This window comes from Xenopus tropicalis, chromosome 9, assembly GCF_000004195.4.
Source record: "Xenopus tropicalis strain Nigerian chromosome 9, UCB_Xtro_10.0, whole genome shotgun sequence".
Taxonomy (NCBI): domain Eukaryota; kingdom Metazoa; phylum Chordata; class Amphibia; order Anura; family Pipidae; genus Xenopus; species Xenopus tropicalis.
The window spans coordinates 36,280,824-36,293,904 of NC_030685.2; the positions used below are offsets into that span (position 1 = coordinate 36,280,824).

The 13,081-nt window shown below is 39.5% G+C and overlaps 1 protein-coding gene across 1 annotated transcript in view; it reads left to right on the top strand.

Moving 5' to 3' along the window:
* Positions 1-443: 443 nt before the first annotated feature.
* txndc11 (thioredoxin domain containing 11) overlaps positions 444-13,081 on the top strand; it is a 31,012-nt gene continuing 18,374 nt past the window's right edge. Inside the window, 5 exon segments of the mRNA NM_001078815.1 lie at positions 444-673; positions 2,546-2,762; positions 3,538-3,635; positions 5,288-5,417; positions 6,848-6,941. Of these exon segments, the coding sequence (NP_001072283.1) occupies positions 549-673; positions 2,546-2,762; positions 3,538-3,635; positions 5,288-5,417; positions 6,848-6,941 (664 nt within the window). The 5' untranslated portion in view covers positions 444-548.

Genomic DNA, 13,081 nt, shown 5'->3' on the forward strand with positions numbered 1-13,081 from the left:
TAGCGTTCAGCAGCAATGGCCCTATTTTCCAGCTGCTAGAACAAGACATCTATGCAGGTGGTTTCCAGAACCAGTATCTGGAACAATATCCCCCCACCCAGCCACCCATTGCAGCTGTTCCTCCCACCTGTGAACGGAGGAGTTTCAATGAAACTGCGTAAGGCTCTGTTCCCCAGGAAGGCACCGGTTCGGGATGCATTTCGGGAACATAACCTTACCCAATACAATTGAAACTTCACAGTTCACAGGCAGGGAGAGGCGGGGTGGCTGCATTCCTACTGACAGGTTCTCTTTAAACCTTCCCCCTGAGGGCGGCGCCATACTTTTTTCTCTCATGTTAAGAATGCATATTTAGCACGGTGCCTGGCAGCGTGTCCGCCTGAGGCTGGCGCTTTGCAGACGCTCCCCAATCCCCCAGTGGTTGCTTTGCGGAAGTGGTGGGACAGACGTGGCGGCGCTCGGTTTGTGCTATTGACAGGTCCGGGGTGTGATGAGAAGTTCCGTCCTGCCCTTCCCGGCTGGTGCCGCCCCTCGGCTGTATAAGCGGTATGCAGAGGCCGGGCTGGCTTGACGTTAAGCGGCTGCTTGGAGTGATGGGCCGCAGGCCGGAGCTGCTGTGTGGGGCCATAGCTCTGAGCTTCGCCCTCATCGTGGCTCTCAGGTTTACATGCAGGTAACTCACCCTGAGCCCCTGTCAGGTGATAGGGACGAACACATCTGTCTGGTAAAATGAGAGAGGAGATGTCCTGTTAGTAGAGACTTGCATATCTTGCACTGTGGGAGACAGGGCTAATGACACACACACCTGTCTATATACCCTGACTGTCAGTACCCAGCGGTTACAGCTTGTAATCGTACCCATACCCTGACTGTCAGTATGGGATACATACCCAGCAGTTACAGCTTGTAATCGTACACATACCCTGTCAGTATGGGATACATACCCAGCAGTTACAGCTTGTAATCGTACCCATACCCTGACTGTCAGTATGGGATACATACCCAGAAGTTACAGCTTGTAATCGTACCTATACCCTGACTGTCAGTATGGGATACATGCCCAGCAGTTACAGCTTGTAATCGTACCTATACCCTGACTGTCAGTATGGGATACATACCCAGCAGTTACAGCTTGTAATCGTACCTATACCCTGACTGTCAGTATGGGATACATGCCCAGCAGTTACAGCTTGTAATCGTACCTATACCCTGACTGTCAGTATGGGATACATACCCAGCAGTTACAGCTTGTAATTGTACCCATACCCTGACTGTCAGTATGGGATACATACCCAGAAGTTACAGCTTGTAATCGTACCCATACCCTGACTGTCAGTATGGGATACATGCCCAGCAGTTACAGCTTGTAATCGTACCTATACCCTGACTGTCAGTATGGGATACATACCCAGCAGTTACAGCTTGTAATTGTACCCATACCCTGACTGTCAGTATGGGATACATGCCCAGAAGTTACAGCTTGTAATCGTACCCATACCCTGACTGTCAGTATGGGATACATGCCCAGCAGTTACAGCTTGTAATCGTACCTATACCCTGACTGTCAGTATGGGATACATACCCAGCAGTTACAGCTTGTAATTGTACCCATACCCTGACTGTCAGTATGGGATACATGCCCAGAAGTTACAGCTTGTAATCGTACCCATACCCTGACTGTCAGTATGGGATACATGCCCAGCAGTTACAGCTTGTAATCATACACATACACTGACTGTCAGTATGGGATACATACCCAGCAGTTACAGCTTGTAATCATACACATACCCTGACTGTCAGTATGGGATACATAGCCAGCAGTTACATCTTGTAATCATACACACACACTGCCTGTCAGTAGGGGAGATATATCCAGTTACAGCTGAAAATGGTACACATACATAGCCTGTCACTATGAGCAGTTACAGCTTATAATCATACATATACACTGTCAGAGATACCCAGTTGCAGCTAATAGTCATACAGATATCCTACCTAGTACTCTGGGAGATATACTCACAGTTTATAATTATACAGATACACTGCCTGGCACTGTTGGTCATATACATAGTCAAAGATGGTCATGTGGATATAAACAGTTATTCTACACATAACAGAGCTTGGCACTGCTGGGCAGAGCTAATAGTTGTGGGAGATGTGGTGATGGTAAAAGTACATTTTCTTAACTTAGCATGCAGATGCACAAGCCTGCTTTGTGGGAGATTTACCCTCCCATACAGATAAGCTCTTTAGCATTATGTGAGATCCATGTGATATGTCCCAGTCAGATCTAATCCAGAAGAGTCTTAGCAATTATAAGGACCTTGTTTTTTTTTTTTTTGTGGGACCTCCTGGTCTTTACAGCTGTCAGTATGGGATACATACCCAGCAGTTACAACTTGTAATCATACACACACACACACTGCCTGTTGGTATGGGAGATATACCCATTTACAGCTTAAAATGGATTACATTATAGTAATAAGATGTGTGTACTGTCACCTAAGCACTGTGCTGATATAATGGTTTTGGTGTTTTATTACAGTCGAGCCAAAGATGTTGTCAGGCCAGCAAAACCCCCTGTGCACTTCTTCTCTAGCCATTCTCCAGTGGTTGATCTCTTCCTTGGGCAGCTTGATTACGCAGAATACATTCGACAAGATTCTGAGATAACTATGTTCTTCCTGTATGCTCCATGGTGTGGACAGTCTATCACTGCAAGGGCAGAAATAGAACAAGTGGCAAGCAAACTGGCTGACCAGGTTAGAAACAAATACATCCACAAAAATAGTGAAATTGTGTACTTGCATAACTTTGTCTGTGGCTAAAAACTATATTAGTAAGTGTTTTGTAATGTTTCATAAAATATTGCACAGATACCCTGATGCCCACAGCCTGATGCCCAAAGTCTTCATATAAATTTAAAGCGAGACTAAGTAACTCTGCACCTGGCAGACTTATTGATCTATTTCCTGCACTGTCTATTATTTTGCATGCAAAACATTGCAAAGCTACAAATGTGTTCGGTGGCGAAAACAACTTAAATCAAATGCAGAGAATTTAATATCCAGAAAAAAATCCAGCAAAATGTGCCCTCTGTGGATTTACTAACAGCTTTAGCTGTGTTCATGGCTGTATTAGGGCTCTGGCACACGGGGAGATTAGTCGCCCGCGGCAAAACTGCCGGCGGGATGGCAGACGCGGCGGGGCGATTTCAGACTTGCGAGTCTTTTTCGGCGATTTGCGCGAAATCGCGCCGCCGCATCTGCCATCCCGCCGGCGACTTACATGTTCGCCGGTGGAATGGCAGGGGTAGGCAACTCGGGGAGATTAGTCGCCCGCGAACAGGGAGTTTTGCCGCGGGCGACTAATCTCCCCGTGTGCCAGAGCCCTTAAACATTTACTGGGATGTGATTTTGAGACAGCTACCTTATAAAACCAATAAATGTTTAGCAACACACAACTGTCAGTAATCTGTCACTAATTAGATATAATGTTGTGAAATCAAGCCTCATGCCTCATTTCTCTTTTGTGTAGGTGCTTTTTGTAGCTGTCAACTGCTGGTGGCACCAGGGAAAGTGCAAGAAGCAGAAAACTTTCTACTATTTTCCTGTGATTAATCTATACCATAAGAAGTATGTGTGCTTGAGACTGATACTCATAGGGGACGATTCACTAATGTACGAATCCGAATTATGAAATCCGATCATTTCTGATGATCGCAAATGACACAAAAATTATTTTTGTTTGAATAGGAAAATTTTGTGCTTACAATCCGAAAGTTCCGAAATTTTCGTATCGAAACAATGGTTTGGAATGGTGATCCGATAGTTACAAAATTATCGTATCCCAATGATCGTAAATAGTGCAAAACCCTTTCTGACTTTGACACTTCAATTCATAATGTGGGGAGCTTTCCAAAGGACTCAATAGCACTCTGCAGCTCCAACCTGGCCAAAAGAATGTCACCATACTGAAGCTTGAATGAATTCCGAAACTTTCATACTCATTGCGACAAATACGATTTTGTCACACAAATTATCATGCAAAGTACGAAAAAGTCGCGCATATTAACGAAAATATTGTAGAAAATACATGCAGTTCTAAAACTTAGAAAAAATATGAATTTTTTTGTATTCGGACTCAATCATACATTGATGAATATGCCCAAAGAGACTCATGTATGTACATGAATTTTCAAACTGATACTGGTACGTTCCTATGTAAATGTATAGGTACATGTCACTGTTACTAGAAAACTAGAGGCACAAATTTTATTCTGACCCAGAGTACTGAAAACTATATTTGGGGTGACTTGACTGACAGAACTCGCTCTCTACATACAGAACCCTTAGGCTAGACTGAGCTGATTCTTGGCCTGCACCTGCATCATTGTGTGGGCCCAGGTGCAGGTACACGGAGCATCATTTTGATGCTAAAATCCGTTCCATGTACCCCCATCCAGCCTAATGCAGTGGCTCTGGTTGCAGGCACAGGGAAAGGCTTATGCCAGTGCAGAGGCTGATTCTTGGCCTATGTTTATTTGCTAGCCCAGAATCAACCCTGTCTGGCATTGGCCTTAAGCCATGTTTGCCGCAGTAATTTCTGCTGGGCTGGGGGGAACTAGTTTATGGAAAAAATGTTGTGTCTCCAGTCTTCTAGTAATATTGACACGTTCCTATAGACTTTCATAAAAAACATGTCAGTCACTTTAATTTGCCCTCATTGTTTTAAAAATTCACTCTTGTATTGTGGCTGAGATGTCTTATTGACTGCCTTTACAAAAGTAGAAGTGACTAATTGAAACCATTCACTTTAGTGTAATGGATGCATAATCATTTTTGACAAATAGGTCAGTTTTTTAGCACAGAGTACTGACTTTTGCTGGAATCAGCTGGTTAGAGCAGGTGCAATTTGTCTGGGATTCACAGCATGACTTTTTGTTGCAGCTGCAAAAAAGGTTGTGTTTGAGGAACTCTAATAAATAACACAGATATATTATTAAATGTTTCAATAACTATAGCAAATAGTAAACTTTTTGTGAAACTGCTTTATTGAATATCAAATACAATTACTATATTTTAGTGGACTGAACTTTAAATTATACCTGGTACAAATTTGGTATTTTCTTCAAAAAAGTATTTTTGTGGGCTTCAGCTGCATAAAATTCTCTCCAGAATCTGTTTTAGCCTTCTGCTTTTAGGGAGCCAAAAATAGTATTTTTGCTGCCTTTAAATGCATCCCCAAAATGTCAGTTTAACATAGCCTGTGGTATTTTCTGTTTTAGCTTTGGTCCTATTGAGTACAAAGGCCCAATAACAGCTGCGTACATTGAGAAGTTTGTTCGGCGAGTGATGAGTCCGCTTTTGTACATCCCCTCTCAGGAAAGACTGCAGGAATTTTTATCAAATTACGAGGTATATTTAATATCTTTCTGTAATCAGAAAAGTTTTGGGTATACCTGATCATACCGTAACCACAGCTATGGGACAGAGTTCCCATACTATAAACAAGAGCATCAGTAAAGGTGCTTTGAAAGTTACACTCAGCTCATGCTCGGCTAAGTTAGTAAATAAATTCAGCATCTGCATGTGTAAACTTGTACAGAGAAACTAAATGAAGTCATATTCAATTCTGTGATGTTGGACAAAGTGCCTACTTATTCTAAAGTGTGCTGTGCATTTTATCATGGAAAGAAGACTGATTTGTAGTGATATGTATTGATATGTGTTATGTATAAATATGACTAATTTGTCTTTACAGTAGTATTTCAATAATAGAATAGCCTCTGGGAGGTCTTAGTTTTATTCCTGTTGATGGTCTCATAAGTTAACTCCTTGGGAAATGCACTTGTATTACTATGTATTAGTAGACTTAAGGGTTATTTAATATACAGGTCTGCAGCAGTGTAGAATTTACAGCAGTTATCTGATTAATTTCCCTATGGGCTGATCAGTAGGATCACTGTACAAATTTACAGACCTGTTCAACCCATGCACTCGTCAAATCTAAATATCTGTCTTATATGTTTAGTGGTCAGTTTAATTAACAGGGTTTGATTCCTGTTTGTGCCCATTTTCAATTTCACTAATCCTAAGACATCTAAAACGTGGTTTTGTAGTTTCTATGGGGCAGGTATTTAAAATGCCTAAATCAGTGACAGCACTGTTTACTGGTAATAGTACTATGAAACATAAATAGTTGTTAGTACAATATACACAGAACATAAAAGTAACACTTAAAACACATTCTTATTGCAAGTTGCACATTAACAAGTATTATTTTGTATAGTGTGTGTGTGTGTGTGTATATATATATATATATATATATATATATATATATATATATATATATATATATATATATATATATAATTTGTCTTTTATTAAAGACAAATATACCCTTCACACAAATCCACTGAAGCAACAAGCTGTTAAATAATACAGTGACTTAAGATATCCGGGAGGCTAATTCTTGAACTTTCATACTTGAAACGACAAACAAAACAGAACTACCTGCCACAGATAACATTCCATTGGCTTAAATGAGAAGCATGAGTTGCATATCTGGGTTACAGTCGCAGGGAAGCCTGTGGTGTTTATATCACTGAACACGACAGGGAATCATTTTACTGTATGTAGCGATTAAAGCAGGAAAGGCAGCCACTATAGGCGCACTAAGTATGTTGGAACACCAGAAGATTAAGTGACTTGTCCAGGGTCACAAGGAGTTGCCACAGATAATGGAACCATGGTCTCTGGTATGAAATCACACATCAAAGGCTGAGGGCAAAGGTATTTGAATATCCCATTTGACTGTAATCTGTAAACATTTGTTTTTCCAACAGCCTGGTGTCCTGGGCTTCTTTGAGTTTAATGCCTCACCTCAGCCTCCTGGTTATTTGACATATTTTAAGTCAGCATTGCATTCATTACAGAAAGGTAAGAAGCTTTTTCTACTAGTGCTTTAAAATGGTTGACTTGAAAACTCTTTTATTATTGAATAATCTTTTTTATTTATCTTATTTTTTTTTATAATGACACGTGCAGGATTATTTATCAACACATTGCAATTTGCATGCATAGTAAGAACAGTGAAAAAAAAAAATTAGGGTAAGAACCCATGAAGCAGTTCAGTAGCCCGTGCTAGATCTCTGCTATGGCTTTCCATGGGAAACAATAGGAGCTGCTGGTGGAAAGCCCTTTGCATCACACAGAGTTTCCTACTGCAGGCAAATTTGCACGATTTCAGAAAACGAAGTGATGCGAACGGCTTTCAACCGGCGATACCTATTGTTGCTCCATTTCGGAGCAGTGTGCGACAGCAGAGATCTATAGCGGGCTACTAAACCGCTGCATGGGTTCTTACCCTTAATTTGTTTCCATTATTAACTGCTCAGGTACAGATTGGCCCAGTGTTGATAGATGAGCCGCCTGAAATATTATGCTTCAAGAACTGTAGCAGTTGCTGTGATGTTCCTAAGACAAATATGGTGCCATTAACCTAAATATTTGTTTTGCTGAACATCAAAATACTGTCTCTTTGGTCTCCATTACTTGCAATCAAGAGTAATAAACCCTAATTATACAGTGGTGCATGGAGTTTATCACATGCACACATACTGTGCTCAGTTTTATCTGGAACCAGTTAACCTGCCCTGTCTGTATGTTTTTTGAGTGTGGGGTAGGGAAAACCAGAGTACTAAAATAGTGCTTTTACTGGAGAAGAACTTAGGACAATATTTTAAAATAAGCATTTTATCATTTGCACAATAATTTGCCATCTGTGTAGGTGGCTGGCAGGTTGGAGCCTAGGTGCCAAGTGGGTACTTGACTTATTGATAGGTCGGAAACATATTGTTTCAGTGAAGAATGATTTATTAATGAAGATGAAGGCAATTTAACAGATAAAGAGCAAGATATAACAAATACATAAATCCTTACATCAGGCCAATAGTCAGAGGCAGGCAGCAAACAATAAAGTCTATATAATAGGCAGAGAGTCCCAGGGGCAGGCTAGAGGGTAGTCCAGTAAACAGGCTCAGGTCAAACACCAGGAGGAGATCCAACAGAGTTCAAGCAAGGGGAACTGGAGCAATGTAACACTGGATTGCAAAGGTCTCCAGTGGCTCAGCAAGGTCATGCAGGATTGGGTCAGCAGGCAGCCAAGAGTTTAAGCACAGGCAGGTCCTGACAGAATGAAACTGTACAGTCTTCTTCTGCAGAGTTCCGTTTTGTGTCTGACATGGTTGCTATATAGAGTGCTATAAAGAGGTACACAGGTACATTTACTTGTCAATCTGCACATGCCATATACTTTTTATTCTATAGGAACTTTTGTACCTCCAGGCAATTAAAATCAGCGTAATCCTCTAAACATTAAGGTCTCGTGCCATTTTGTCTCTGACTCTTATAGAAACCAGTTCTTAAGACAAAACCAAGAATTGTTATCAGGTATTGCCTAGATGAATTACTGCAGTGCTTAGGGCACAAAGTACCAAGAATGGTCTCGGACAAAGCAAGTATGACATTACTGCTTCTGTATACTCGCTGCCTGTTGTCTGCTGTTCATTACACTTCATTAAATACAGTATGGGTCATTTATAAACACTGCAAATTTGCCCATTGGCAATAATCACAGCAACCAATCAGTGATTGGCTTTTTTAAGCCAGCAGCAGGTTGAACAATAAAATAACATATTTCATTGGTTGCCATGGGTTACTGCTGAGGTACAATGTTATCAAAGTCCTCTAATCTTTGTGATAATGCATGTGCGTAAGCCTGGTTCATAGAGGAACAGTATTTAGAGATTGGCTTCCATCAGGGCCCCATAAAGTTAAAAACATCTCATTTGTTACAATTGCTAAAGAGACAAATTAATTAATTTTCACAGAAAAGTAACTAAGCTGAGGACTAATTCTTCCCCTCTATGTGTTCATACATGGATAAAGTCTTCTCCTGGGGGAAACAAATGGACAGAGGTTAATAAGGACTTATACAGCTGTCGGTTAGAGAATTAACTATAGAAAACAACCATAATTTGCTTCTTCATTAAGTTCCTTTGGTTTTCTACTCCCAATCCAAAAAAAAATCTCTTTGCAACAGTTTATGATAAATGATGCTGTCTTAAATTGCTACTTGTTGTTCTACTTGCTGTTCTACTTGCCATCTTATCTTGGATATGTTATGTGTCAGTTTAGCAAAATGGCAACATAACAAAGTGTTTTTCATATGTTTTCTTTTTTTTTTTTCTCCACATTTTTTTTTTTTATTTATTGCACTGCATGAAGGATCCAGTAAGCTTTTATTATGTGCACCTGTAGTACTGGGACCATCCACATGATGGCATTATGCATGCATGTGTAAAATAGTTCACTTGTGGCTATCACTTGGCAAGGGGCTTTGGATAGAAGCATTGCGTAATAGTCGTGCCTGTGGACCTGCCACCCTAAGAAATAACTCCAAATTATTTTCTATATTGTTAGTTGAGCAAAATAAACTTCACTTACGCTATATAAATAATATAAATCTTGTTTCCTTCTGTTTTGGAATTACTCAATCACAGCAAGCAGGCAGGCACCATTTTGGGGACACTGTTATTAAGGCAAGCTTTGTATCACCCCAAAATCTTATTTATGGGGGACCAGATGCCCAAGCCCATACACTGGCTACAAAATTAGATGATGAGAAGTGAGGGGGAAAGTGAGATGTGCAGTGACATCTAGGTAGTGCTGAACGGAAAGCTAAAGCTATTGTCTGCCCCGCCTCTATGCCTAAGGCATAGAGGCGGGGCAAGCAATATATGATTGACTGCTGGGATTTTTAAATGCCTTTATAATTGGTTTGGATGTGTTAATATAAAAAAGAATTTGAGTTTCATGTTTAATTTGAAAAGGACTTTTATTATACAGCTTTTTATGTCTGGGTGACCGGTCCTCTTTAACAAACACCCCACAAGCACTAACTCGTCAGTCAGTGGTTTCGACTTCTCACATCTGAGTTTTGAGGCTGAAAAAAAAAAATTATTCCTACCACTGATGCACTTTCACTAGTAGGTTAACTGCTTCCTACTGCATATGTACAGAACATTCTTTATAAAGCAGAGGCATGTTTCAAACTTGTAATGAGGGAGCACTGTGTTTGATTATAATTAGCAGAAGTAGGGGTCATTCAGCTTTATAAACCCATGTACTAATGAGTACAGGTAAAAAGGTGTGATTTTTCACATGATTTGCATTGGTTTATAAGGATTAGCGATCTACAATTGCCCTGTGAATAAATCCTGTTAATTGGCACAAAATATAATGGAGTGTAATATACCAGTGAACAGATCTAAAAAAGTCTGAAGAGACTTCTTGGAACATGTGATCATGTTTGTGGTAAAATGTGGCAACTGGCAGCATATGGTTAACAAAATGGAAGCCACTGATCACCATTAAGCTCTTGATGCCCTTGCATGCTGCTCACTTACCCTACATACATTTCTTACACCATATGTTATTTCACCATTGATAATTGCTCCCCTGTTATTTGGCTAACACATAGATGCTTCTGTAACCACAGAAACAAATTTATTATCTAAACCTTTCCTCATTTATTAATGTGTGTAATTTATTCATTGCTTCGTTTTCACCACATTCCCATTAGTTAAATGTTATACTGTGCTGGTAGATAGGAGAGACGATAGTAGCAAATATTAATATTGTAATGTTATAATGTTGTTTATATGAAAATGATTTGGCCTTAGTATTTATTTTATGGCCGTATTTAGAGAGGAGTACATAATGATATTTTTCAGGTTCTTTACTTTTCAAGCCTGTTTGAAAGTGCTGCTTTGTGCTTTGGAATGCACAACTTCTGAATGCAACTTTTTGTATAAAATGTCTCTATTTTTATAGAGTATATTGATTTCCTACCCCTCTTGCAGACTAGATGATTGTTCCTTAGCTCAAAGTATGAAGATTACAAATTAATATTAATTACAAATGCCTGACTATCTAAGATAAAAAGCTTCCTGTAGAAAAGGTTAATGGAGTGGATCAGCGGGTGGTACTTAGTCTTTTCTCTCTTTGAGGCTTAGCATATTATGTTCCCTCCAAATACCATTCAGCGGGTGTTAACAGCAGGGGGCAGGGAACCACTTCAGGAATATGTTTTTTAATATGGGGATATGAATTAGCAGCGGCATTTAACCTCTTGTGTATGGACCCAACTTTGTAACAAAAATGCAGTGGTGCGCCTGGGACTTGACAAAGCTTCCTTAGATTGCAAGAAGGGTTCTCCTTCCTCTGACTTTTTAACATTTAACTCTTAATCTTTAATGTAATTGTACTTTGTATTTATTATTGTATTGACCCCTGTTTTTTATTTTTTTTATTAATTTTGTGTTCTGCTGTGCAGCTCTATTTGCACAAGTAACTCTATATACATAAAAATATACATACATACAAAGTGAACTGGGCATTGGTGCTGTCTGCCCATAGAACTTTTCCAGTACTGTATTGCAGAGGTTTATAACTTTTTCTGTTGAATTCCACAGGGACCCTAAGCCTGTAATATAATACTATTGGTTTTGGTTATGATTTAGCCACTTGAATGCAGACAAAGTCACTACCAAGGGGCACATTTACTAACCCACGAACGGGCCAAATGCGTCTGATTGCATTTTTTTCGTAATGATCTGTATTTTGCGATTTTTTCGGAAAATTGTCGCGATTTTTCCGTAGCGTTAAAACTTTTTGTGCAAGTTTTAACGCTACGAAAAAATCGCAACTTTTCGCGCAAGTTTTAACGCTACGAAAAAATTGCCAGATTTTGCGCAACTTTCGGAATGGCTGCGAAAAACTCGCGTTTTTTCGCGCAAATCGTAAAGGCAACGAAAAAATCGCAAAAAATACGAAAAAGTCGCAAAAAGTTTGTATACCAGTCGGAATTTTTCCAATTCGGATTTGAATTCGTGTCTTAGTAAATCAGCCCCCAAGTGTACGGATCATTTGCCTTCATTGTTGCTCCAATCTACTGCTTTTGAGTCTACTTAGTTGGCTTTGGCTTAGGATTTCTCATTTTAAAGAGACCCATAATTGTGGAATTAAGGTTCTAAAACAAAAAAAAAAACTTTGTTTTGTTACTACACCAGTAAGTTAGGGTGCTAAAAAAAGAAATCATTCACAGTTTGAAAAAAAAAAACAGATTTAAAAAAACACTTCTTCCTTATCTCCCAGCAGGTGTAAATATGCAAAAAAAAACTGACTAAACAATGTCTTCTTAATACATATTTAGTTCTTGTGCTTTGAAATACAAATATCATTTCAGTATATGATTTGTTGCGTAAAATAAAGGAATTGTTGAAGTGTCTGAATACTTTTGACAAGCTACTGTAATAGCTACAAACTATTTTTTCCTTTGCAAAGAACACAGTACAGGTATTGGACCCCTTATCTGGAAACCCGTTATCCAGAAAGCTCCGAATTACGGAAAGCCCGTCTCCCATAGACTCCATTTTAATCAAATAATTCAGAATTTTAAAACTGATTTCCTTTTTCTCTGTAGAAATAAAACAGTACCTTGTAATTGATCCCAACTAAGATATAAATAATCCTTATTGGATGCAAAACAATCCTATTGGGTTTAATTAATGTTTTATTGATTTTTTAGTAGACTTAAGTTATTGAGATCCAAATTACGGAAAGACCCCTTATCTGGAATACCCTTGGTCCCGTGCATTCTGGATAATGGGTCCTATACATGTACAATGCTAAATTATAATGCTAGAAGTTCATACTTTCATTAGTTGCTTCTCAGCTTTTTAATACTCGTGTTTGTTACCCAAAACTCAGCAATTTGTGTATGAAGCAACAAGCAAGATAAATAACATCACCAATAAATTCTTGTTTAGCCATATTAGCTTTTTACCACTTTTACAAGGGTGGTGGGCAGGGCCTGAACTAGAGGTAGGCAGAAGTGGCACGTGCCTAGGGTGCAATGGTGGGAGGGTGCCAGACACATACCTTTTCTGTGTACCTACCTCTAGTTCTGGCCTTTGGTGAGGGGTAGGGTCAGTAGCAGCGCCAGCAGAGCTTGT